The sequence below is a fragment of the Scomber scombrus genome, chromosome 16, assembly GCF_963691925.1.
Source record: "Scomber scombrus chromosome 16, fScoSco1.1, whole genome shotgun sequence".
Taxonomy (NCBI): Eukaryota; Metazoa; Chordata; class Actinopteri; order Scombriformes; family Scombridae; genus Scomber; species Scomber scombrus.
The window spans coordinates 6,685,339-6,712,493 of NC_084985.1; the positions used below are offsets into that span (position 1 = coordinate 6,685,339).

General features: G+C 42.1%; 1 protein-coding gene across 6 annotated transcripts in view; it reads right to left on the minus strand.

Moving 5' to 3' along the window:
* Nucleotides 1-27,155, minus strand: part of macf1a (microtubule actin crosslinking factor 1a) — a 247,530-nt gene that overhangs the window by 68,850 nt on the left and 151,525 nt on the right. For 5 of the 6 annotated variants that reach the window (XM_062436570.1, XM_062436569.1, XM_062436572.1 and 2 more), the window contains 32 exons: nucleotides 25,742-25,894; nucleotides 22,044-22,198; nucleotides 21,836-21,962; nucleotides 21,383-21,566; nucleotides 20,815-20,981; nucleotides 20,187-20,365; nucleotides 19,945-20,083; nucleotides 19,623-19,816; nucleotides 19,318-19,477; nucleotides 19,028-19,111; nucleotides 18,692-18,799; nucleotides 18,470-18,568; nucleotides 18,147-18,269; nucleotides 17,818-17,909; nucleotides 17,314-17,449; nucleotides 8,950-14,898; nucleotides 8,663-8,818; nucleotides 8,242-8,457; nucleotides 7,876-8,043; nucleotides 7,263-7,550; nucleotides 6,130-6,279; nucleotides 5,704-5,937; nucleotides 5,401-5,574; nucleotides 5,142-5,315; nucleotides 4,722-4,889; nucleotides 3,883-4,074; nucleotides 3,615-3,788; nucleotides 3,361-3,484; nucleotides 2,953-3,152; nucleotides 2,500-2,817; nucleotides 2,041-2,207; nucleotides 108-264 (listed from right to left, as the gene is read on the minus strand). In XM_062436570.1, the coding sequence (XP_062292554.1) occupies nucleotides 108-264; nucleotides 2,041-2,207; nucleotides 2,500-2,817; nucleotides 2,953-3,152; nucleotides 3,361-3,484; nucleotides 3,615-3,788; nucleotides 3,883-4,074; nucleotides 4,722-4,889; nucleotides 5,142-5,315; nucleotides 5,401-5,574; nucleotides 5,704-5,937; nucleotides 6,130-6,279; nucleotides 7,263-7,550; nucleotides 7,876-8,043; nucleotides 8,242-8,457; nucleotides 8,663-8,818; nucleotides 8,950-14,898; nucleotides 17,314-17,449; nucleotides 17,818-17,909; nucleotides 18,147-18,269; nucleotides 18,470-18,568; nucleotides 18,692-18,799; nucleotides 19,028-19,111; nucleotides 19,318-19,477; nucleotides 19,623-19,816; nucleotides 19,945-20,083; nucleotides 20,187-20,365; nucleotides 20,815-20,981; nucleotides 21,383-21,566; nucleotides 21,836-21,962; nucleotides 22,044-22,198; nucleotides 25,742-25,894 (11,109 nt within the window). The remainder of the gene's footprint in view (nucleotides 1-107; nucleotides 265-2,040; nucleotides 2,208-2,499; nucleotides 2,818-2,952; nucleotides 3,153-3,360; nucleotides 3,485-3,614; nucleotides 3,789-3,882; nucleotides 4,075-4,721; nucleotides 4,890-5,141; nucleotides 5,316-5,400; nucleotides 5,575-5,703; nucleotides 5,938-6,129; nucleotides 6,280-7,262; nucleotides 7,551-7,875; nucleotides 8,044-8,241; nucleotides 8,458-8,662; nucleotides 8,819-8,949; nucleotides 14,899-17,313; nucleotides 17,450-17,817; nucleotides 17,910-18,146; nucleotides 18,270-18,469; nucleotides 18,569-18,691; nucleotides 18,800-19,027; nucleotides 19,112-19,317; nucleotides 19,478-19,622; nucleotides 19,817-19,944; nucleotides 20,084-20,186; nucleotides 20,366-20,814; nucleotides 20,982-21,382; nucleotides 21,567-21,835; nucleotides 21,963-22,043; nucleotides 22,199-25,741; nucleotides 25,895-27,155) is intronic. The other variant, XM_062436574.1, reaches the window with a different exon arrangement.

The window sequence follows — 27,155 nt, forward strand, 5'->3', positions numbered from 1 at the left end:
GCACATGATATAGTGACTGGTTTTCCTTCCTTCCAGTTTATGTAGAAGTGATGGATGCAGGGTTTACTGACGCCTCACTTTTTATCGATAAATTATTTAACACACACCTTGAGCTGCTGGACTCTTCTCTGCAGGCCTTCGTTGTTCAGGCTGACCTCTTTGGAGGGCAGCTGGTCCTGTGCGGTCTGGAGCCACCTGTGGATGGAGCCAGAGAGGCTGCGGAACTGGAGCAGCTGCTGCTCGCAGGCCTGAACGGCAGCAAACCTGTGTGAGAAAAAAAAAGAAAAAAGAAAAGAAGAGCAGGAACGGGAGAGAAAAGAGGAAAGACAACAGGATGACACGGAGAGGAGTGGCAGAGGGTTGGAAGCAGTGATGTAGAGGATGAAGAGGAAGGGGAGGTTGCAAGAGAGGAGAATAAAGATGAAAAGGAGGAGAGAAGAGAAAAATTAATGTTAAATCATACTTTATGATTTTAACGCAAAGTGATGCATTCATATGATTTCTCTTAAACCTGCAATGTGGAGCTTTTAAATATAAATACATGTCTGAGGGGGATAACTTCTGGTTAGCAATGTGCTATCTTTAATGTGGGAAAAATGGAAAAAGTAATCATGTGTCTCTTCTAGACTTTCCAAATGTTATCAGACTGAATGGATCAAATTCTGAGAGTGAAACGAGTCATTTTGCGGTAATTGTGTGACGCTCAAAACTATTTATCCACCATTTTATAGACATAACAGCAGTAAGGTCATAGAGTGTAGGACTTGTTGACACCGTTTTTTAAATTTCTATCACAGCCAGAAGCGGGGAAAAAAAGTCCTTCACTCCATTTTTATACTGTTTTTACACTGAAGAAACTCCACTCAAAGGACTATTAACAAGGAGCATTGAAGGTCCACAATGGCCGTAGGGCAGCATTAACACTGCACTGACCTCCCTCTCTTTGTATGTGATCTGTGGAGCTGTACGGCTGGCAAAGTGCTGACTGCCTGTAGACAAAACAGCTCTGAGAAGTTGTCTGGCATGAAGCAGTATCATTATCATGCTGCTATTTTTTCCACCTCAGGATTGGAGGCTGGGAGTTATCTAAAGGGGCTGTTTATAGGACGGACAATGAACCATGTCCACTCTGCTTATATTAGCACCCGGGGCCTGCTCATCATCTCACAGTGGCCACACAGATACAGTACACTTACACTTTACAGTCGTGGCTAACCAACTGCTGTGACACATCATACAACACAGTAAATAATCCCCTACATCATGTACAGTATGTAAGACGACTGCTCCCACCCACAGCATGACTGAAGTGACCAATGATACCCTTGTTTTAGGTTACAGATTTGTGTTTTACTAATAAATAACACTGTATATCTCTTCATACATGACCAAGTGTTAAATCATGACCATAAGACAGCCATTATTGGTTGTTTATATGTAACTTCTCACCACACTCCCAATAAATCTAAACCAGACTGATGGTATTTATAAATTCCCATCCCCCTGTTGACAGGCTTCAAGTGTGGCAGCTCACTGATGAGACGTCAGACAGGGTAGGCATAGCAACTGGTGCTGTATGAAGACTACAAATTTAGAAAACAAATTTTGGAAATGCCAGGAGCAAAGTCTGTTCTGCCGAGCCAGTCGCAATGTTATAGAAAGAATAAGGCCTATCCTCTCTAATCAAATCTTAATTTTCTGCTAATTTTGACTCCATCTGCCTGTGAAGGTTAACTAACGTCTAAAAAGAATTGACATATCTGTCATATTTCAACACGTGAACCAAACATAATACAACTGAAGAGTTATTAGATTCAGCTTTGTATCTGGCGCCCCCTGGTGGTTCCATTACTCCATTGCTTATATTAAACTTTCATAACCATAAATATTTCCTACTAAATCAACCATATAAGAGCCTGGAAAATGAATTTGTATCTGCGCTTTGCTGTTAAACAGACAAAAAACTTGATTGTGGCTTCACATTCATGCCTGCATGATTCAAAGAGACACTTCCTAATTATTATCTGTTAACATCTTTACCTTTGGTTGACGTTTGACTCCAGTTGGGTGAACTCGTCGGACACCCCTTTGACATTATCCAGTAAGCTTTGTGTGTTATTGAAAGCTTTAGACTGGCTGAGCTCAGTGCCGAGGTTGAAGAAGGACTTAAGCTGGCCGGCTTCCTGCTCCAGCTCGGACCGGACCTCCTGGTAAGAGACAAAGGATCAAAGTGTTAGATAGACCTGCAGCATCACCAATAATATCATTGATAGTAACTATTGATCAACACACAACCACAAAACATTTGGAAAGCATTACGATTTTTGATTTTTAGAACGTCTGGTGAAAAGCAAACAAGAGATAAACACTTTTCCAGACTTTTGAATGTACGCTGCTCCCAGTAATGTTTTATGATAAACTGGGATATTAAATGCAGATGACTAAAATATGACCGAACTGAAGACAACCTATTTCTATAAATCTGACACTTCTGCTGACCTCAATGGTCTGCTTGTAGTCTTCCACGCTGCGGTCTGGCTGGCCGACAGGGCTCAGAGCCTTCAGCTGGCTCTGGGTGAAGACCTGGAGGTCCGTCCCAAGACGTTCGTAGCTCTCCAGCTTAGGCAACAGTCCTTTGAGTTCAGTTTCTCTTTCCGCCTGGCTGGCTTGCGCTGCAGCATAGCGTTGAGTCAGTTCGTCTAGTGAGCCCTGGAGGCCAGAGGCTGTGGATGCGTCAGAGCTCTGAAGAAGTTTGGAAACAGAGTCCCGAGTTGCCTCCACGCTGCCCTGCCTGGAGAGAAGCTCTTGACGAAATTTCTGGGGAAAAAAAGAAAAGAAAAGAGGCTTTGAATGAGGGCTTTGACAACATTTCAATATGTGGAAATGGCAAAGATGTGCAATGACTCTATGTGCTGACGAAACCTTTTTTGCCACCTCTGGGTGCACTTTTACCTGGTTCTGGGTCAGGGCGTCCTGTACAGCCTGTGCAGTGGGCTCAACCGGTCCTGGTTTCACACTCAGTTTATCCAGCCAGCTCAGCAGACCCTTCAAGCCCTCCTGGACGCTGACCGATTGGGCCACAGCTGTCTGCAGCTGCTCCGCCCGCTCAGAGACAGATGCAGAGAGGGAACCAAACCTCTTCTCTAAACCATCTGAAAACAAGGCCTCATCTCATTACATGGTATTTTTACATCAATCCATCTACATTTATTAAAAGCAGACGGTATAATCTGAATATTAACTTCTTATTTTGACGTGTGAATTCAAAATCTGAGAGAAAAGATTAAAAAACATGTTTCTGTGTAGGTGCAGCAGTCTGTGTTCAGGACTTAATGGGACAGATGTAGCAGATTGAGTTACCTGCAGCACACAGGATGTCAACAGCTTTCAGAGAAGGAGATTCATCTGTGCTGACCAGATCTCTGCCAGCTCTCTTCACCTTCTCCAGCTGCACCGAACGCTCAGCCAGCTCATCCTGCAGCAGCTGAGAATAGAGAATAAACTCAGTCAAATGTAATTACTCCATAATTCATGATGCTCAGCATGATGCAGCTGGGAAAAATGGCTGCCTGTCTTCTCATGTGTTGTTTATTTAAATGTCACGTGTATCTCACCTGTACTTGTCGTAGTGTGTTCTGCAGGTTCTGGGGGTCGGTCTCTCCACTGGGCTTGGCTATGCTTTGGTTTTGTTCCTGAGTGCTTAGCCAGGAGTGGACAGAGACGACCTCATCCTGGTACTGCTGGTATCTCTCCAACAGGCCGGACAAACGACTGTTCAACTCTGTCGACTGCACACGCAAACACAAGAGTTTCAATGTGAGTGTTGTGAATTTCATTAAGCATCATTGACACCAGTTTCCAGAAAACATTCCCACCCCTCACCTTGGTGTGTAGGGTTGTGTATCTGTGGTTGGCATCTTGTAGCTTTTCAGATACCAGCGCTTTAGTGCTCTCCAGAGCCTGGTCTGAACCACCAACTTGCTCCAGAGCTCCTTGAACGGAGTCCAGAACCTTCTGACCGGAGATGGAGACAAACCGCAGATCCGCCTTGTGGCAAATCACATCCTCAGCAAGCTGGGAATGCAGACAGAGTTTGGAGGTCAGTTTGGGACAAATGCATGTGAATGTGTGTGTCTGACAAACTTTTCATTGTAACATATTTTTCTTTATAAGTGTGAATGGAAAGCATGATTACGACCTGCAGATCACTAGTTCCCAGAACGGCTGGGAAAAATGTGTGCAGGGACAGCTTTAAAACAAACTGCAAATGCGAATTCAAGTGACCTTTTAACAAGAAAAATAAACCGCTTCAAAAGGAGCTTTTCAGTGTTTCTAGATTAGAATGTGTGATTGTGTGAGTGTAAGTCCGGCTACGTCAGAGCATACGGATGGATGGAAACTGAGCATGAGATCTCAGTCTTCCATGCATAATTAGAGATTTAAACTGTTTAGCAGCTTGTGTTCTCACTCTGGATCCAGATACAGCGAGACTATTCAGCTTGTACACTTATTTATTTAACACAGTGTCATTCATGTGAAGCAGCTGAAACCTGTAGGTTACTTTTAGGTGACAGAGTTTATAAGTTTGTTATAGCTCAGTTTCACAGGGTGCTTCATGTGTAAAAATTTGAATTTCTAATCCAACTACATAAAATGATAATAATAATAATAATAATAGAGAAATTTCTATAATGTTGTTAACTTCTGTATTGTATGTGTACCTTTCTGTGCTCCTCCAGTCTGCCCTTCAGTCCTTGTGCATCAGTTTCTCCTTCCCCTAGGGAACGGAGCTCCTGCTCACTTTGTTCCAGCCAGGCACCCAGATTTCCGTGTTCCTGGAGGAACTTTGTCATCTCGTCCTTCAGTGATTCAGCCTTCCTCAGTCGGTCCTAGAACAGTGATTAGAGATTAGTATCAGTCAGCTAACTACAACAAAAAATACTCTGTTATCAAAAAGAACATCACATATTGTCACCAGCAGCCCAGTTAAGTTGTAATTACATACTGTACATGTTGACATATCACAGATCACCTGATACCTGATGACCTCATGAGATAAGATAAGGAACATCTTATCTTATCAGGTCAAATCAGGAACATCAGGGACCCACATATACTGTACATATTTACTGTGAGATTACCTGGCAGCTCTGTAGCTTGTCCTGGTGCTGAGCCTGCAGCTGGTCCAGGGCAGCTCGGAGACGCTGTTTCTCTTCAGGAGGAACGGTGGAGTCAGGTTGTTCCAGAAGAGAGCGAGTTGATTGGGTGATCTGGAGTAGCTGTGCTTGTTGAGACTGGAGTTGTTGAAGCTCCGCCTGTGAGAGAGGTGAAAGGTTATAAGTATTAACATGGTTATTTTATGAGATGCACAACGCATACATCGGAGGAACAGATTCTGACCTGCAGCATGTCGGTGTGTGACTTCACAGCGCCCCCTGGCTGTGAGAACGCTGCATCAGTAATATCTGCTCCAGATGTAACTCCTCCACTGGCAGGTTGGTTAAGAGACGACAAGTCATTCAGCAGAGAGTCAATTTGGCTTCGTGTCTCCTGGATGTCTTCGACTGCTTTTGCCTGAAGGTAAAAAGGAGGAAAAATGAATACAATAAAGCTCAAAGTAAAAAAAATATTAACATATACTTTAGTGGCATTAATTATGTATGAAATGTAACATGTTCTATATATATAAAACCACTCTCTTACCCTTTGTGTGTTCTGCTGCACAGTAGTGTTGATGGCCGTGTCCAGCTCTGACAGCGATGTGTTTGTTGAATCTGTCAAAGCGCTGTACTGCTCCTTCATTCTTGTTAGTGCCACCTGGAGTTTCTCTCTCTCCTCTGGGCTCAGACTTTCTCCTTTCTCTGCCAGGAAATCTTCCACAGAGCGGATGGCCTCAGCTATGCCCTCCTTTTTGGTCTGGAGGTCCTTTTGTACATCCTGGGGAGTAAAAAAAAAAGTTTACAGAAGTCAGAATACATTAAACAATCCAATATATCCAGTGAGTTAAAATTAGCTCATTATTAAATTAAATACAGAAGAATTGTGAGCTGAAATTTATTTATAGGTTTTTTGGATGTTGTTATTATTCAGTAAATGTGGCCTTGTGAAAGTGTTGTTAAAGTTTCATACCTTCAATTTCCTTTGTTTCTCTTGCAGGACGTTCATATCACCCGACTCTCCTCCAGCTCTCTGATTGGCAAGTAAGCTGGCAGCTCCAGCCAACCACATGTTAAGGCCTTCGAGTTTCTGAGAACACTCTGCTTTCTGTTGTTGGACCACCTGAGAAGATTAGAGAAGGAGAAAAAGGAGGAAAAAAAAGAGCGAAGACCCGAAAAGAAAGAAAATGTGAGTATAAATTGATATCAACATTTATTAGTGCAGAAATATTGATGACCCAGATCAGATCATTTTGCATTTTTGTTTGCATTAAAGCACCAATTCTAAAACTTTTCAAACATAAAAGCAGTTCATTTGCCCCTAAACAAAATACTTGTGTAGTGCACACTTTGCCAAGCTTTGAGCAGATTGTGTCCAGAGTTCACACTTATATATACACACACACACACACACGCAGACATACACACATATATAGTATCTTCACATCAACATGTTGGTCAAGCATCAACAAACAATACAAAGAGAAATCAGACAAATATATTTTTTTATTTGCTGTTTTTCCTCTTCCTCCCCGTTAATCAGGTGAGACAAGAGGAAAAAAAAAAAACAGTTAAGAGCTGTAGCCAGCGAGATTTTCTGCCGCTATCAAATCTCTAGCCTTTACCGCCGTGACACAAGCGATTTCCTTCAGTGGCAATCTGGAACAGCAAGGCAAACAGGTTAATAATACACATGTTATAAGAGACATGCGGAGTAGCAAAACACGCTTGCATGAAAGCCTGTGTAGTAGGAGTGAGAATGGTGATACTGTCAAATGTCGAGTGGCAAAGCTTTTGCAACAAGAGCAGCGGTGTGTTGATATCAAGGTGATGACATGAAGCCGTAGGAAATATTTATAGGATGATATGAAAAGTTCAAACTGTGGTGTAGGTTAGCCATTTTACATTAGCTTCTCTAGTACTTCTGTAATGAGTTTGATAGTATTTCATAGAATGAGCGCTAATCAAAACAGTACTGAGATTTCCTATAACGAAGCAAAGGTGTAGTTAACAGCATGACAAATAAGACTGTTGCATTTAAAGTGTATTAGTAAGAAAAAGCGCAATGTTGAAAAAACAAACCGACTCAATCATATTTTTCCAAACCTCTCTCTCCCTTGCACTCTGCATTTCTCTGTTCTTCTCCTCTTCTTTCAACCTCTCCCTGCGCTGCCACTCCTCCTCCCTCTCTTTCTGAGCGGAGAGGGCATCGGCCCAGGCCTGAGCTTGGCCGGACGCTTGGTGGAAGGCCCTCTGCAGCTGCTGGAGCTGCCCCAGGAGCTGCCTGCTCTGCTCAGGGGCCAAGTCCTGAGCCCGCTCTGAGATGAACACCTGAATGTCAAAGGCCACATTGTTGACCTCACTGGAGCGTGACATGAGAGAAGACTGGAGCTCCTTGAAGGAAAGAGAAAGAAAAAATGGCAGGTGAGTGGAGGAGAATTTCTTTACTGCATATATGAAAGAATGGCACAAAGAAATGAATACTGGAGCCACAAATCAAGACAATATACTTTTCTGTGTGTACCAAGCAGATGTTTGACAATATGCATATTTTGACAGTGCGTATTTTTACCTTATGCAGAGCCACAGTGTCACATAATCCTTGTTTAATTAGCACTCATAAATGTTCTTTAATACATTCAAAATAGACTACGCATTTCGTACAACACAATTGTATGCATTTCTTCAAAAAGGAGTATAATTAGAATATAAAACATACCTTGCAAAGATGCAGCTGTTGTGTGAGCTGATCATGGTTGTCATCTTTCTCTGCCATTTTTTCCATCCCTGCCATTCCTCCACTCATCTGAGCCTCTGTCTCCCTCAACCAGGAGAGCAGGTTCTCTACTTGTCCTCCCAACGACTTCTGTTCAGCTGTTACTGCCTCCTGAGAGAAAGGTAAGAATGGCAAACACTGCTGTTGAGTATCAGAAAGCTCTGTCTTATTATTTTAAATATCTACAAAGAGGCAATAAGCAAGTTTTCTGGACCCGAGTAAAATAACTGATGCAACACTTCTGGCCTTAAGGTTTCAATAGTGTCCAGCTTTCCCTTCCCGGTTTAATGTAGATGTCATTTTTTTTACCTTGTATGAGTCTCTGTGGTCTCGTAGGCTTTGCAGAATGCCCTCAGAGAGTGCTCTGGCAGCTTCGTACCCTCGAGCCAAGCTACGGCCGTCCTTTTCTAGGGCCAATAGGAGCTGTGGAGGAACATCTTTGGGTTGGGGCTTCAACAGCTGCTCAGCAGCCTCCACCTCCTTGTTGATCTCAGACTCCAAGTCTTGCAGTTCAAGGTCCAGAATCTGAGAGATTAGGAAAAGAGAACAAACGGTTACTTGATACTGTTTGGTAATAGAATAATCTTTAAATCAGTTTTATTGTTTGTTTAACACTGGGCACCAAATCACGACTGCAAAATAATTAGAGTGCTAAAAAAATACAATGTCATGAGCTGTCGTGACATTAATATAGCGTCATCGTCTATCAGGTCATCGTCTATTCTTTCACCTCAGTCTGTTTGATGATGTCATCCAGGGCGATGAGGCTGCGGCCAACAGACTGCTGCTGCTGCTGTTTGAGTCGGACCTCAATATGCCTGACCATGGAGAGCAGAGCTACGGTTCGCTGGTCATGCTCCAAACATTCCTGACGGATTAATGATGACTATGGGAACAGAAAAAATAAAATATACATTAAAACACAACATACTTAATTTTAAAATGTGAGTACCTGTGTATCCAAACAGATTTGTATCTTTTAAACAATTCTAAATAAAATAATATAATATTTCTTACCTTGCCAGTCTTAACTGTCTTTCCCTGTTTGCTGGACACAGTTTTTCCAATCTCTCTGACATCATCCTCTTCCTCAGTGGCTGTATCAGACTCAGGGACCCCAGCTGATTCAGACTCAGTTGAAGCATCTCCTGACAGGAACGTTTCTGCTGATTCTGCAGGCTTGAGATGTTGCTGTTGTTCCTTCAAAGATTTTGATTCAGGAACATTTGTACTTTCAACTTCAGGTGATTGGGACTCTGTCTTCTTCTTCTTCTTCTTCTTCTTTAATTTCTCTGTTGTTTTTTCTGGTTGGCTGACAGGAAGCAAAGACTGAGCTGCAGCTTGAGTCTCATGGGAATACTCAGTGGAATCTGGAGCATCTCTGATTTCTGGATGGGACTCCTGGGACTCTTCTGATTGACGTTGTTGAGTGTTGGTTCCATTAACTTTAATTGCAGAGGTCTCCATTTGGGTTTCCTCTTCACCAACTGAAGGTTTGATTACTTCACTGGTTGACTGACCATCAGTCTCAGCTGAGCTATCTAAATCAGGTTTTGGTGTTGTAGATTCTGTGCTGATTTTTGTTGTCATCACTTCAGGATCCACTTTTTCGTCAGTGAGCAGCTTGTCGGTATCAGGCTGAGCTTTGTCTGTCGCTTTTGAACTCTTAGATTTCTTTTTCTTACTTCTTTTACCTTGCTGGGTTTCTTTAGGCTGGACCGATGGAGCAGTCTCAACATCCTTTTGTACGTTTTCCTTTTCAGAAATCCTGTCCTTTTCACTCTCATTTGAAGAGACTTCTTCTTTGACACTTGTCTCTTTCTCACTCTCTTTTGGTGAACCATTGGGACCTTTGATACTATCATCTTTGACATCATGACTCTCCACTTCATCATCCTCAGCTGGCAAAGTTTCTACCTTTTCATCTTCAGCAGTTATGCCGTGAATCTTCTTCTTCCCCACTTCTTTGCGCAGTGCCTGCAGCTCCTCAGCAGCCTGCTGCTCACTCACTCCTTTTTCAAACACCTTTTTAAGTATGCTTTCTTTGGCTTTCAGTATCAATGCTGCTTTCTCGTCATCTGGTAGAGAAGATTTCTGAGGCAATTCTTGCTCCTGACTGCTGTCTGATTGCTCTGGTTGCTGAGAGACAGAATCCTTTTCTTCAACTTCCTCTCTCTGATTCTCCCATTTCTTCTCCTCTCTCTTATCACCCTTTTCTGTATGTTTCTGCATTGCATCCTTCTCTGGCTGTTCTGTGAATTTAATTTTAAGTTGACCTGCTTCTGTTTCTTGTTTTACCAAATCATTTTCAGCCTCAATTTTTTCATCAATCTTTGCTTTACTGGTGTCTTCTTTGGGGGGCTCAACAGAAGCTGCCTGATCATGAATCTGTGATTTTTGTAATGTATCAGTAGCCTCAGGCTGCCCTTCAATTTCTGCACCACCTTGATCAATTTCAGAAGGATGTTTTATCTCTGGAGGCTGTGTTTCACTTTCTGCCTCTTTACCCTTTGCCTTCTTTTTATTCTTTCTCTTTTTCTTGCTTTTACTTTCCGTCTCCTTGGCTGAAGAAGTCCCTAATTGATCTGTCTGCTCAACTTCAGCACTAGCCTTAATCTCAATCTGTGAAGGTTTCTCTTCCTCTTCTCTCTTTCCCTCACCATCATCCATCTTTGATGCGACATCACTCTTTCTATATTCCTCCTCTCCCAACTTTGACTGTTCTGTGACTTGTTTGTCATCTCTAATCTCTGCTGTCATGGTACCTGTTGGGGGTTCATCAAATTCAACAGCATGATGTACCAATGATGTGCTTTCACCACTGGACATATACCCTTCTTCCCCAACCTTTACAGGTTCTCCATCTGACTTTACAGTTTCTTCCCTTTCTCTTACCTCTTCCTTCTTATCTTTGTCAGTATCGTAGACAGGTGCTTGAATTAATTCTTCAACAGAATCTCTTGAAATGCGATCTTTGTGTTCATCATCAGTGCTACTCTCATCTATCTGCAGTCTCTCATCAGGCTTCTGTTCAGGAAGATGTTCGGACTTTTGCGGTACTATCGCCTCTATACTTTGCTGAATTCTTTTCTCAACATTAGTAGCAAACTTGCACAAGAGGTCTAGGGATTGGTCTGGCTCAAATACATCCTTTTCTTCAACTGACACCGGCGCTTCTACTTTATCCTCCTCTGTGGTAGTGTCATAAAACAGTGACTGATCTGAAACTACGGAGGTCAAAGTCTTTCCGTCATCCTGTGTAATTACCAAACCCTCCTCTGAAAGTGGAGATCTTGATGATGCATCAATGCTCACATCTGACCAGTTTGTTGAACTGTCAAGGCTCGACACTGGCAATGTAACAGAAGAGCTGTATGTACCAAGTGATGAGACAACAGGTGTTAAACTATCTTCATCACCCTGTATCTCCAAGGAAGGCAATTTCTCCTGAATCTCTGAAGCCATGTCACTGGATATCAGTCCTATTGCAATGGCATCATTGACACTAGAGACTCGTTGTCCAGTGGCAGGATCAACTAAGCCCCCTTTCACAAGCTGGTTGGTGGCTATTACCTTGGCCATATCCTCACCAACTAAACCTCTTTTAGAGGCTTCAGGTAGAGGGAGCCTTTCTCCACTGGTGATATCAATAATCCCTCCACTGTCTGCCTGGCTTTGGAGCAACCTCATTGCTGGAACTGGGTCAACTTGATTAGAAGCAACTGCCTCAGGAAGGGTCAAGCTGTCTCTTGTTTGCTCATCCTGAACACCTCTGAAAGGTTTCACCTCCAAGAAACGTTGACCTGTTTCAATATCTATTTTACCCTGGCTTACAAGCTGTGAATAAGGAACGATTCGTGCAGTTTGGGGATCGATCACTCCTTGTGCTACTGTAAGAGAAGTCATGGCTTCACTGGCAATATTCTCAGCTAAGAGGCCCTTAGAAACTGCTTCTGTCAATGTCAGTTTACATCCGGAGTCAGGGTCAAAAATGGCTCCTGTTGATGCCTGGAGAGTGACTGCCTCTGGGTGTGATGAAGGGCTGACTTTTCCTTGGTAGACCCATTCTAGTTCTTCCAGGCCAGGAGCAATGGAGCGATCTACTAATCCTCTATCTACAGCATCAGAAACTGACAGTCTCATTCCTGAAGCATGGTGTATTATACCACCTTCGGCCACCTGCCTTGTCAGCACCTGATATGCCTCGTCTGGGCTTATTAAGCCCTTCTGAATTGCTTGCTCCAGAGGTACCGGAGACTTAGACTCTGGGTCAATAACACCTTCCATCTGTAGCTGTAAACTGGCTTTAGTGAGGGCTGCTTCTGGATCTGTATCCTTTCCTTTGTATGCCTTCTCTAGCGCCACCAGTCCTTCTCTTTGATTCTCCTCTATCAATCCTAGGTTTGATGCCAGAGTGACAGAGACTTTCTTATCCCTACGTATGTCAACGATCCCCCCAGACACCACCTGGGCCTCTAGAAGTCGAGCAGCGGTGTCGGAGTCAATCAAACCTGCCTCAGCTGCCTCCTTCACCCCACAGATCTGCTTTTTCTCTACATCCACAACCCCCGCAAGGGTTTTATCTGACTTAAGAACACCCCACATCAGATCTTCATCTAGTAAACCCTCTTGCATTACATCCTTCATGCTAAGTGATTCACCACTGCTGGCATCTAGGAACCCTCCAAACAGGCCTGCCTGAGCCATTAATTTGACGGCAGTGTGGCCAGGGAGGACACCCTGAGCTACTGCTTCATCTGGAAGCAGCTTCTCCCCATCTTCTGTCATTAGACCTCCCTGTTTGAGCTCTACGACTAACTTTGCCAATTCAGCCTCTTCCTCTTCCTTCTCTGCTCCTGACTCAAGGATATCAACCTGAGATTTAGCATGCTTTGAGTCAGTCTCTGTTATAGACACCTTTTGTTTGATCATTTCTGATTCAGTCTGGGAATGATCTATATCGCTCTTATCTTCAGATTGTGTTGAATCAATATCAACATTTGTTTTTGCTTCGACTGGAATGAATTCTTTCAACATTGTAACATCTTCCTCTGATTTGTGTGGTGCTCTGGCTGTTTTTGTATCTACTGTTGCAGTCTCCTGATGACCACTTTCACTGGGTGTGGGTTCAGTTATAACCTGCACATCTGGGCCTTTTATCAATTCCTCTTTAGCTGAAACCATTGAAGTTTCAAGATTTAATTTTTCTTTGGTTTCATCTTTTACTTTTGCATCTTTATCTAAACTCTCTCTAGCTGTAGGGGCTAAATCAGTCTCTACAATTACTGATGGTTTGTGCTGCATTTCGTTGTCATTTTCTCCATCATACCTTCCTTCTCTATCACTGATCTCTAAATCGTTGCTTGGTGTGACTTGGTTCTTGACTGGTTCAACCTCAGTTTGTTTATCACTAACCCCTTCATCTGTCAACCTTAAGTCGCTCACTATCTGCATCTTCTCCTCCTCATCTGTGGCCAAACTGCTTAGAGGCTCAACTTGAGCTCCATGTACAGAGTCTCCAGCAACCAGTTCAGCAGCTTTGACCAACTCTACCAGCTCAGAGTCTAGCAGCACCAACCGTTTTCCAGAATGAGCATCCACATAGCTGTGAGTCATGAGGTGAAACAGCAGTTTGTGTTTTGCTTGCTCTTCAGGATTCATTGCATCTATTGGTGTGGTATCCCACACAATACCTGTGGGAGATGATGAAGGAGGTGGAGAGGATGGAGGTGGAGAGGAGCTGGAAGAACCCCAACTCAAGCGGTTCAGAGATGGGGTACCTGACTGGTTCATGTTGGGGAGTACATCTGGGATGTAGATATCTTTGAGAGAATTGACTACACTGGGCTCAATCTCTTCAGTGGTTTGGTTCAGGGGTAGTACCTGGAGGGTTTCTGGTTCGTACAGAGCCCCAATGGCATGTCGCTGCCTTAGGATGTTATTTGCGAGCTCTCCCGAGATCACTCCTTGTTGAAGAGCCTCCGCAATAGGCAGGAGTTCTCCAGATTCAGGAAAGAGCATTCCCATGAAAGTCCAGAGAGACTCAATTACCAACAGAGCCAAACGAGGGGAGAGAAGATCCCTGCGAATACTCTCCTCCAAATCCAGGCGTTCTCCACTGCAAGGGTCTAGAATTCCCCCATTTTGCAGCTGTCGTGCTAACATGGCACAGGCTAAATCCTGGTCCATAAGTCCATGACGAACAGCCTCATCAATTGTCAGCCGGTGGCCAGACCGTGGGTCAGCAATACCACCGGCAAAGAGCTGTGCCTCCAGAAGTCGTACAGTAACTTTGCGATCAATAAGCCCTTCCTGGACTGCACGGAAGATGCCAACTTTTCTTCCGGAGCGGAGGCAGACGGTTCCTCCAGGTTGCTGTTTAACTGGGAAGAGAAGAAGACCCGAGTCGTCGTCAAGGACACAGCACTGTTGTAGCTCATTTAGGTTTAATTTTTCAGCTGTGTTTGGATTGATGAGCTCTCTATGTTGCAGCCTTGAATGCAGTTTCATGAGGGTTTGGCGAGGCAGAAGTTTCATGTCTTCTGCTTGCTCCAAACTCATCAATTTTCCGGTGGAGTCTCTAAGCCCTCCAGTGTTCAGTTCGAGTTCAAGAATACGAAGTCCCACCTCCTCTCTGATGAGCCCAAACTCCATGGCTGTAGCTACTGGCAACGCATTTTGTTGTTGGTCACCTGTAGACTTAGTATTTTCCACCAGCAGCATAGCACTCTCTAGCTCAGAGAGACACTGCTTGGCACGGGTGTCAATTAGGCCTTGAGCCAGACCTTGTTCCAGTGAAAGACTGAGAGGAGCACCAGGCTGGACGAGCCCACCCGTGAGAACGAGCTGGGCCTCCAGTAGCACATGGCAGGTGTCCTGGTCAATAAGACCCCGTTTGGCTGCTTGGAACACTGGGAACGTTTCCACTGTTCCCAGGTCGATTACTCCAGCAATGGCAATTTGGCTCTACAAAAAGAAAGAAAGAACAGTTATTCGGGTCAATGTGGTGCTGAACTTTGAGCCATTATGTTATGTTATTATATTATATTATACTATACTATACTATACTATACTATACTATTATAGCGTATTATTGAAAGAGTCAGATTATAGAATCAGAGAAACAAAACCCACAACCAGTTGCAACAAAACCATACTAAATTATATAATTAGTTTTTATAAATTGTGTACATATAACATTTTTGATTGTATCTTTCCCATATTCAAATGTCTCTTATATTAAAAAGCGCATTAATACTTACCGTTGCTATTATAAAACAAGCACTAAGCATGCAAAGCTTCCAGTAACAAAAATGCTGAAAAAAAAGCTATAAATAAAGAAAAGCAAAGGCACATAAAAGAACACAGAAGTATTCAGAAGAAAAGAAGAATAAAATATCTATCAGTGATAGGTAAGAAAAAAACTCACAGGCAACGGTAAGAGAGAAAGCGAGCGCTACTTACCATACGGGCTTGTCCCGTGGTGCACACACACTAATGGGCCAGCTTATGGCTCGGCAGAGCGAGACGCGACAGGTGAGAAGCTGGTTGTTAGCATTCTGCATGCTCTTCATTCTGACTCCTAACACTACACTGACACTAAATCCTCCTGCTGACTTTACTTCAGACTTAAAGCACTAAAGGCTCAGGAAATTAAGCTATGACTTTCTGGGTCTGATCCCCTTTAAAAAAGACAAAGGGTTGGACGAATATTCGATAAAGCATTTTTTCATAGGAAAGCAGATACCACAGATTATTTTCTCGCATATATCTCTGTAATCCCTCATTATCGTTAGCAAGGCATTGTTAGATACTTTATGATTCCCACTTAATGTAACTGAACAGTAAACTAATCTAACTCATTAACACAGAGAGCAGCTCCTGATTAAAGGTGTCTATAAAGCTCCTGCTTTGTTTCCCATCTCTGACTCTGATCCTCGGCTCAGAGCTTGGATGTCCACAATTCTCCTTTGGCAGCTGTTAGTGATTTTCAAGCAAAATGCTGGTTTAAAGTTTCACACATTAATAGTATGCATTAGAACAAACACATAAAATCTCATTCACACACACACACTCTTGTGATCTGGACACAACATGCTCAAATGGTGAAGTGTTTTTTTTTTTGCATAGCTGGCCTCTGGTGCACCTACACTCTAAACATAAGTGATTTTTTGAAATGTTGTTCAAAACCTCTACGCTTCAGTGAGTTTTTTTAAACAGTCCCCTGTAAAAACCATACAACATTCACTTAGGAATCAATTAGGAGGTGCAGTTGTAAAAACACACAAATTATATCATCAATGATCGCTTGAAACCTGAAATTCTCCAACACATTCAATCCGTTTTTGACTCATATATCATAATGTGTATACCACGACAGAAACAATTATAGGACAAAGTGAGAGCTGACTGTGAACGTGTGGTTGCATATGGTCTAAAATATATGGATATATGGGTAAAAGACAATATGCAACATATCAAATACTAAAATGAAATGTGTTGACTTTATGCAGTGGTAATATTTTGCCACTACATAAAGAAAAGTAACATGATAGTGTTTTGTAGCTACAGAGATGACAGTCAAATGTGATGGTGCATCTCTTTTAAAAATGGTTGTGCTTCTAAAAAGAAAAAAAAAGCATCTACTAAAAGCAGAGCTCTACAGCTTTGACCTAATTGCTAGTATGACTTATGCAGCGCTGCTCTAGTGCGGCACCACTAAGGCCATGTATTAGCCATGTCAGCAGTTCAGCAGATGTAGTTTTTTTGATGATGATGATGATGATAATGAGAAATGACGAAAACTAGGGTGGGGAAAGTTAATGACATGACTGCAGGCTTTAAGAAGAACAATGTGATAGTGGAACACTCCATGCTAAGGCCCAATTCAGACGGTGTCATCCAGAAAATTCAAAAGTGTGCTGCAGAAGTTTATTATAAAGACTACAGCAGCACTTTTATCTCAATATAGTCTGACAAATTATTCTACTATGCAACTTTTCCTTAAATGGTAAAGAAGGAAGTCAAACTAATGCCAAAAATGGGAAATATTTTCATCTGAATACACGTCTGAATAGGGTCTGTAATGTTTGTTAAAACAAACCAAGTCAATGAGTGAGATTCTTCAATAGTGGTGATGTTTGTCAAAAATGCACACACTGTGAATACACAACATGCTGTACAACACACACAACACACACTCTCTTGCTGGCCCACGCACGGACACACACTTAGCTCAGCTTGTAAGCGTATTCAGACTCAAAATAACATTTTACCTTCACAATTATATGTTTTCAAGCTGGCATAAGCAGAGTACATTTGGTCATAAATCTGTACCTCCCCTCCCTCCCCAGTCTTGGCCCATACTACCGACCAATCTACCTTTCTTTCCTCCTCTTTGGCCAGTTGCTCCTCCAGCTGGTGCAGCTGCTGGGTGGAGCTATCACACAGCTGGCTGTAGGTGGCCTTTAGCTCGTTCAGCTGGGCCTCCACTTGAGCGCGCTCCTCTGGGGACAACCTGGATCGGACCCAAGGGAGAAGTTTAGAGCAGGTGGAGGACTGAGAGAGAATGTATAATCAGCTATGTTACAGTAAAGCTGTCTACTGGTAAAATTTAGTGATATTCCCCGACATTCTGGGAGAATTCATCAAGTTTAATTGTCCATGCCTCGAATAGTGTGGATCTTTATGGCTGGGACAATGAAAGTAAATCAATGTACAGTATATATAGGAGGTGACAATTTGAACGTGTACTGAATTTGTACTGTGTAAGAGTCCATGTGTGTTGCTCTAAACTGGTTAATAAGACACAGGCTAAGTCATGTATGTGTGGTATCTATGTTTGGGAAACATATAAATGTGTGTGTGACCATGCATGTGACTTACTTGCTAGCCTGTTTAGACAGCAGGAAGGCCTGTGTGCTCCTGATGGCTTCAGCCACTTCATCTTTCTTGGCTGCTAGTTGTTCACTGATCGCCTTCAGAGAACACACACGAATAATGTGTTTAGTGCAGTGTAACCAACATCGGTTATTATTTCAGTATTTCAAAAAAGTCAGCAAATGACATTAAATCTATGAGGAACAAACATTTTTTGCATTAATTCAGTTGTATAAAAAGTTTAGTGCTAAAGAGCAAACAGCTCTGAGCAGCTCCATTAGTATGCATTAAAGAAAACTCCTCTATAGAATAATGCAATCCGATTTCTGTTGTACCTGTTGAGCAGCAAGTGAAGACTCAGCGTTGGGGCCCCCAGCGCGTCCCTGGAGACCTTTGACCCAGCCCAGCAGGTCTGAAACCTGGCCCACTCTAGCCTGCTTCTCTTCCTCTACCTCTTTCTGCAGAAATACAAACAAAGCTTTATCAGCTAAAACTCGAACAATTCAACCTATTTAAATGATTCTTTGACATTAAATGAGAAACTTTTTCATTTAATTTTTCTGCAAGACAACATTCAAAAACTCTTTGGTATTAGGCAACACAGTGATTTATTCAGACCATAAATTGATTGATAATGAAAGTGAAAAAAAAGTCTCACCTCTTCTTCCTCTAGTCTTCTTAGTGCATCACTGATGTATTTTACATGTTGGGTTGTCAGGGTGACCAAAGCTGTGTAGCGGGTGCGCAAGTCCATAAACTGGAGATACAAAGCAAGAAGTGATTGTAGTACATCAGTAACTGAAACAATAAACTCAACCATTTAATAACTTTGAATCTTCTGATATCAATTAAAATAGTAAACCAGCATCTGTTTCTTTACCTCCTGAGTGATGGCGTCAGAGGAAGAGGGCATCCTCCTCCTCTTGACAGGCGACTTGTGTGTAGACTCTACGAAGGCTCTGTAGGTCATCAGCTGTAGTTCAAAGTCCTACAGGAAACAGCCATGGTGGGACACAATTAGATACACATGGAAACTCTCCAATCTTATTACTTAGTGAGTACTTTCTGTTTGCTTATGAGAGAATCTACATCTATGTCTACATCTGACTTTTATTCAAAGTCAGAGGTCTGGAACAATTTGACTCTGAGAAGCTCTGCACTACCAGATTATGTGGACATTTATATATGTATAAAAAACAAGCAAACAGTCTCTTACCTTTACTGAAGTGCTGTATTGTTTGGAGTGAGTCTGGCACTCATCCAGTTTGGTCTGGTTCTTTTCAATCTCAGCTACTAATGCCTGAAGAAGTAAAGAAACACATATAATCAATAAAAGTCAATTAGAATAAGTAGATAATAAAATTTCCCCCCACATAAATCAATCTCTCTATTAGTGACTGACTCAATCAGTCCATTGCATGTTATTATTTTCTATCCAGATCAGCATCCATTAGTATTTCATTTATAAATCTATGGATTTAATGCAATGAAATCAAGGTTACTAACTGTCTGCTGGGCCAGTTGTTCAGACAGTGCTTTGCTGTCTGCCTGGCCAGGGTGTGTGTTTTCTTGTCTCTCTGTCGTCTCTTCGATCCAGTTGATCAGAGCAGAATGGCCGTCTCTGTACTGCTGCAGAACTGAGCCCAGAGCCTCCAAATCTGTCCGCCTGGAGTAAAACAGGAAACCAGAACATTTAATATTTATATATATGCAAGCACTCATTAAAAGTATAAGTGCACAGTATGGAAGTAATAAGGACAATTCCTCTAAACAACTATAGATAAGAGCTCATCCCTCATCTTCCTGCTCACCGTGTGTCCATCTGTTTCTTCACTGCGTTCCACCGTTCTGCCATCTGATTGGCTCTCTCCTGGTAGCGATCCAGCTCGGGGCTGCGGTCCGGGTGAAGCTTGCTGAGCTGAGACCCAGCTTCTGTGGCCCGAACGACCTCCGACTGCAACGACTGGAAGGTGCCCTCTTGCTCGGCAACCTCAGCCTGCCACTTCTGGAGAGAGACGAGAAGAGAAATACGATGAGATACAAGGGGACGGAAAATAAGGGTAGAGCAGTTTTACAATGTGACCTTTAATTCCTTTAAATGTCAACGAGTTAAAGTGAAAATGTGTCCCTTACCCCTAGTTGATCTCTGAGGTTTTGAATAGCTGTAGTATCAGCAGGAACGAGGTCTTCTTCACTTAGCCTGCTCTCATATTTCTTGACCTGGCTCTCTGCTTCCTCCAGGATGTGCATCAGGACGTCTATTGTTTTTAATCTGGGGGGAGGTAAAAGGTAAAAACATTTGTTAATTTAAACTATCATGGATTCATGCATATTAATTTATTTACCAAGTAACAGAATTTAAAAGCCCTACTAACTTTTCTAGGAAGACAGACGAGAGGTTGTGCAGTTTGTCTATCTTCTCCACAGCGTGATTGAGTTCGGACCGCAGGACGGGAACGCTGGAGGACGACGGCTTCTCTTCGAAGAAACTGACGCAGCGGCGAGATACGTCACCCAAACTGGAGCGCAGGGTGTCCAGCTCTGACAGCAGCTTCTGTACAACACAGAGGTTAAACTTTAAGTAAGCTGTGAGTAATAAACTTAAACGTGGAATTCAAACAGTATCTCAAGTGAAATTTGTTTTAGACTTGGATAAAAAGATATGAGTTTGAAAGGAAAAAAAAGTTAATTCAGTCAAAATTAACAGAATGCTTTACTTGTGGTATTAATCTCTATGTGGTAATCTGCACTGTGCTTATTAGAATGAAACAAGCACAAATATTTAAAATAAATATTTAATCAAAAGCAATAATCGACTCCTTTCTGATCAATAATTGCAATTCCAGCTTCACTGGAGCAGACGGGGCCTTGCTCAAAGGCACCACAGTGATGGTAATGAGGGAGGAGAAGAGATGCCGTTTCACTTTCTCCATCCATATTTAATATTAACTAAATGAAGGGTGTTATTGCCTGTTCTAAACAGCAGATGGGGCTCAAACTGACCTGCTGCCCTGCGATCTGGACCGTGTTGTCCAGGTTATCAGTTGACAGCCGGCTGGGAGGCGGAGTCTGAATTCCACTCATCAGTCTCTTCTCAGCCTCATTTAGACGCAGCGTGATGTTCTGCAGCTCCGACAGGTACGAGCGAGAGACTGACTCGTCCTTCTCCACTGGACAGAAAGAGAGGGAGTTATAGAGAAGTTATTACAGGCATGTTACTGTCATTGCCTCTGTTATAACATCACTGCATAAATAAAGAGATTAAAAACCTTCTGACACATTTTTTTTATCATTCAATACAGTTGTTGTGATGGAGTTTGGTGTGGCTTCATCACCTGACCTAAGTACAGGACATTGGCCTCCTGGTGGTCAAATAAGTGAACCTTAAGTTTATAATTTTCATCACAGTATAAGTGTTTCCAAATAAAAACTAAGCTCAGCATTCAGGAGTGTGTCATGTTAGGCAATATTATATTATCATCTCAAAACATTTGGTGTTGAGTCTGAACTGTGTCTAAAAGGAGTGTATGTATATGTATCAGGCACTGTGTATTTGTCCATTCAGTCTCACCGGTCTCCATATTGAGCAGCAGGTCCTGGCAGTTCTGCTGGGCCTGCTGCACGTCCGTCTCCAGCTCTCGCCTTTCGGCCGGCGTGAAAAGAGCGCTCTCTTTGCTGTCAGACAGGAAGTCGGCCAAATGGGACTCGAGGTGATCCAGGACCTGCTGTCGCTCTGATGGAGACTGACCGCGAACCTGACAGGTGAGACACAGAGGGAGGAGATAAGCACAACAGAGCGGAGGAGCAGGACAGGAACAAAACGGATTATAGTTCATGTAAACAGAAGAGAATAGAAAAACCTCACAAAAAACACAAAGAAACAACAATTGCCAGAGCAAAGAAGGACAAAATACAATAAAAAATACAAATATACAATAGACTGACCTAGAAACAGAGCAGCATCCTTGAAATTATGGATTATGGACAAATTGACACACACACACACACACACACTGAGTCTCACCGTGTCCAGGTTCCATCCGGAGACGGTCCTGATGTCTTTGAGCAGGTAGTGCCAGGAGACCACACTCTTCATGTTCACATGGAGCTGATGCCACAGAGACATGACCTTCTGGTACAACTGCTCCGTCCTGTAAACACACATAGCATTAAAAATCCAGGCTCTACTGCTATACAAATCTTTCTCTTAACACCAAGCATTCATGTCTCACCTGCTGGCTGTTTCAATGGCCTCCTGGTTTGGAGGCGGGACGGTGAAACACACCGAGGGGACCATGGCCTCGTTGCCTGAGGGACTGATCACTTTCCACTTGGTCCTCTGAGAGTTGTCCTCCAGCACACACTCCTCACCTCGGGTTATCGTGATCTGAGAGGAGACGACCGGGGTGCAGGATGGATGCAAACACAGATAGAGAAAGAGAGAGAGAAAGAGAGAAAGTGGGATAGATGGAGCAGGAGTTGTGGATGAAAGAGGAAAATAGAAAATGAGGTGTGACGGAGGATAGAAGATGTGACGATGGATAGTGGAAACGAGAGAAGGAGACAGGACCAGAGGACAAAAGAGAAATTAGGAGCAGTGAGTAAGAATTAGATTAGAAGAAGTGAAGGAACGAGAGAACGATTACAGGGTAAATAAAGAGGTGGATTGTGATCAGAGTAGTACAAAGGTAGAAGTTATGAAGTGGTGATAAAATAGAGGTTAAATGATGTGAAACAAAAGATAGAAAAAAGGAAGAAAGCAAGGGAAGTAAAATCAGGGGGAGAGAAAAAGACAATATGTAAACCAAAAGCAACAAAATATTTATGGAGTTCATGATGTTAGCAGAAGCCTTAAAAAATGATATTAAATCAGAAAACCTGCCACACACTGAAAAGCTGCTTTGCACCGTTAAACAAAAAGCTTTTATTGTGAAAGCAGCGAATATTTTCCAAGCTCAGAGTTGAGTTTTATTCACAACTGAGCTGGGTTTCACTAATTCACCTGTGCAGAAAGTAAAAGCTAAAGACATGGTGATTTTAAGAAACCCAGAGCAGGACAAAAACAAAGATTAGAAGCTGGAAAACTCAGCGTAGTTTAATAAAATAAAATAAAGCCAAAGCCATTACTGCTGGGAAAGATTTTAGGGCTACACATCAAAAGGTTACAGCTGTGCTTGCCTCCATCACCCACCACCCTCTCTCACCCCTTCCCTGCACACACACATTAATACATCAGTAATGCAAGGCTATGCACATATACAGTAACTATATGAACAATAATAAAAGCTTAAAGCTGTGACTTTTTTATTGTCTGGCTGACTGAATGAACCCAGAAGGCACTGATGGTGTTAAATTCAGTTCAGTTCAGTTCAGCTCAGTGATTGCCACCTGCTCTTATCCACTGATCTCAGTCTGTCTAATACTGCTGTTATTAAACTTGTCATTGGGTTTCATACAACTCCAGACAAGTTAATTTAATCATTTTAATAACTGGATCTGGATGGAAATCATGTATTACTTTGCTGATTCAAATTTCCCAAAGTTTGAAGATTTATAGTCACTGATAATAGAGTTTATTTGACTTTTCTTTAAAGTGGATTACAGTTCATAATTTCTTCTGTCTTAAAATCACTAGTTATTAGCAAGCTAAGTTATTCTTTGTTAAAAAAAAAATGTATTAATTAAGTGAAAACCTGACTGTAATGTATAAAAGAAAATCAGTTGAAGTTCTCTGTAATAAAAATGCAAATAAATGCAGAATCATCTCATGTGTCCACTATATTAAAATCCATATGTTAAAGTATTAGTATGTTTAAGGGAACACTTAGAGAAGGGTGGACACACACAGAGAAAACCCTAAAAAACGTATCTTTAAAAAGCTGTATATGTCTTCAAGCCTCTTTGGGATGCTTACATTTGCAATATTTTACCTAATGCTGGTTTTGGTGCTACCCTCAAATCATAATGTGTGTTCTCTGTCTAGCCAGTTTTACTCCAAGAAACCTACCAGAGTAGATTTCACACACTGTCCACAGATTATATGACTAACTGTAAAACTGGACCTGAAATCTGCTGAAAAGAGAGGCGCAACCACAGCATAGTGTGTGCAGTGTAAGAATCTGAGGTGAGAGAGGGAGAATATAGGCAGCTATACCTGAACGTTTGTCTTGCCAGCCCAGCCGACAGACGAGAGGAAGGGAAGAAGATGAGGAGGAGGAGGAGGAGGAGGAGAAGGAAAGGAGGGAGTGAGAGGGGAGAGGTATATGAGGGTATGGAGAGAAAGGAGAAGACACAGGAAAGTGAAGGAGAGAAAGATTACTTTTGGTAATGTGCAAGTTCGTCCAGACGTTTGGTGAATATCAGGACACACCGCTTTATTTTTGAATAACTTTCAGCTCTAGCAGCTTGCATCACACTTTTTTTCTTCTTCTTTTTCAGATCAGTGATGCGGTATAAGACCAAACCACCTTCCTCCTTTACCTGGACACAACACCTCATATACACAGTTCGCTTCACTGAGCAGATTGACCCAGAGGAATGTAACACTGAAGACTAAAATAGCAGCATTAGGAGGCAGCAGCATGTCCATGCAGGGCTGCTGAAGTGCTGCTGGTGCTGCTGCTGGGTGCTGCTGCTGCTTTTCAAATGAACCCACACAGGGGAGATGACACAGATGTATAATTGATTGGCTTCTACATCCCCGCAGGACATAACAGCAGAGAGTGAGATGCACAGAGAAAAAGTTACTAGGTTCTATAAGTGTTACAGTATATAAAAGATATAAAAGAGGCACAGAGACCAAAAAACAACAACCCACAACTTCAGTTCTCTTTACTTCAAAATGTCTTCTGGTTATTTTAGAGGCTTGTATAAAGATTTAGTTGCAGAGACGAGGCGTATCTGAGTTTTCTGAGGAGAACAAAGAAACAGATCCTCATGGTAGATCATAGTTATTATTACAAATTGAACACTGCTACTGAATCCTGGGTAATATATTGGTGTATTGTTATTGTCATATGAGATTAGATATCCTCTTATATTTTGGATGTCATATCTTTTCCTGGTTTTAAAGGTGCAGTGTGTAGAATTTAGTGGCATCTAGTTGTGAGTGGAAGAGGACCCGCTCCTTCTGTAGATATAAAGGCTCATTCTAAGGTAAAGGAAACAGGATGCTTGATTTCATGTGATTAAACATACTTATGATACTTATTATATTCCATCTCTATTAACTTTATTCCACTAGATGGCGCTAAATTCTACAGACTGCACCTTTAAAGGCTGCATTTTACAGTGAAGTGATGTCATTTTCTGAGCATACCATACCTACTGTTTGCTTTTACCCACTGAGTCATTACATCCACATTACTGATGATGGTGTAACTATTTTGGGAAAGCACCGATAGTAATGACAATATTGTCACAGTATCGATATCGAAGGTATTTTGTCAAAAATATTGTGATATTTGATTTTGACCATGTTGCCCAGCCCTTACTGCTACTTGCCAGTTAAAAAAATAGTAAGCAAAAAAATCTACAGCTGTAGTCTATTCATCAATATGCTCCACCTATGCTGAGAGAAGAGTTTGGGTCAACATCTAACGAAAAAACTGCATTTCACAGCGTGGAGGAGGCAGCTAAAATAGAGCAGCCACACAGCGGTTGTGGCGTGGCTTGGAGAGGAAGTGTTGGGCAGAGAGGAGGGCGGTTGGTGGTGAAGGGTTGACATAAAAAGAGCGGTGAGGTCAGTGGTGGTGTTTTAGGGGACGACCTCGTGTGTCCGTGTGGTCAAAAGGGGATCCTTAAATCTTCAGGTGGGAAAACAACACTGGCTCATTTTTGCTCGACTTGATTCAAAGAATTTCTAGAACAAAAACATGCACGAGCACTTAAACGTTCATTCATGAGGTATAATATAAGGTAAGTCTCATACCTCTATTTGTCTGTAGTCGCAGACGGCTTTGATGGGCGTTGTTGTTGCCAGGGTGCTCTCGGCGCTGCGGGGGCGGAGCTGCACCACCGTCTTGGCCCGACCCACCAGGCTCGCCACCGTACTCCGGTACTCGATCAGCTGCTCCTTCTCCTCCTGCAGGAAGGAAGAAATCATTCAGTTCAATGGCTTCAACTACCAGTCCCTTCTGGTTTTAGTTAGTCATACAGTTACAGAGGAGTGTGAGACAGACTGATGATCATTTTTGTTATCAGTTTAACAGTCTGTTCATCATTTCATGTGTACGTCAACTATCTGGGAAAGAAAATAGTTTAATTCATCAAAATGTGAGTCACAGCATCATACACTCATACTCACTGTCAATGGTTTTAAATCTCTGTATAATCAGATGCTGAAATTAAAAAGCACTTTTTCCTACACTGATGATTATATACCTTGAAAAGCTAAAAAATGACTATGGTATATCTGTCTTTTTTATTATAAACTCCCAAATCCTACCAAACATATTTTACATTAGTGAGTATTTCCTATCTGAATTATAATTAGCCTGTTGGACTGTTTCCCCTGAGATGAGTTAAACTCCTGACTCAGCTGGTTGTGTGTTAGCTTGGGCACTAACTGTTAAATATTTAACTGTGTGCTCCTCATCCTGACAGGTAGAATTACATTTCATTTCTTCCTGGTCCCAGCAGAGAGAGTCATTAAGGATTCATTAGAGAGAGATAGAGACAAACAGAGACACAGGTAGAGAGGTACAGAGAGGAACAGAGAGATGAATGGAGAGAGAGGTAGAGACACGGAGAGATGCCAATGCGGGGCCACGGCGTTAATAACTTTAAATATTACACCGCGGAATTGAATTTCCCACTGAGATGGTGCTGCTGCTGTAGTCACCAACACCGTAACAAGTCTAATGACCAGCTGGGAAGAAAAACTATTTATACGGACATGAATTTTAATGTGGGTGCATGAATAATTCCAGTTGGTCATTAATAGAAGTTTGAACTATCGGAAAAATGTTAAGTGCTTTAATGCTTTTTAACACATAACTGAGTTAATTATGAAGCCTGTTCTGAATTTACATTAAATCTTTCCAAACATATTATCAAGAATTTGGATGATTAAAAGCTGAGAATCAGTGTGAAGTGTGAAAAATATGTCTTGTACTTAAAATACTGTGTGTAGCTACTTTGAGGATTCATTTTATTTATGTTTATTTACATTAAGTGCTTTTGAAATCTATCCATGTATGAAAATTATATTAATATCAGAGTAAAGTAGAGAAAGGAAAGTAAATAAAAATACAGATAACAGACAATGAACTAGATCAAAAGGTGGTGAGGTTTAATCAAACATCCTCTCCTTATCTTAATAAAGGTGAAACACTGATTTAATA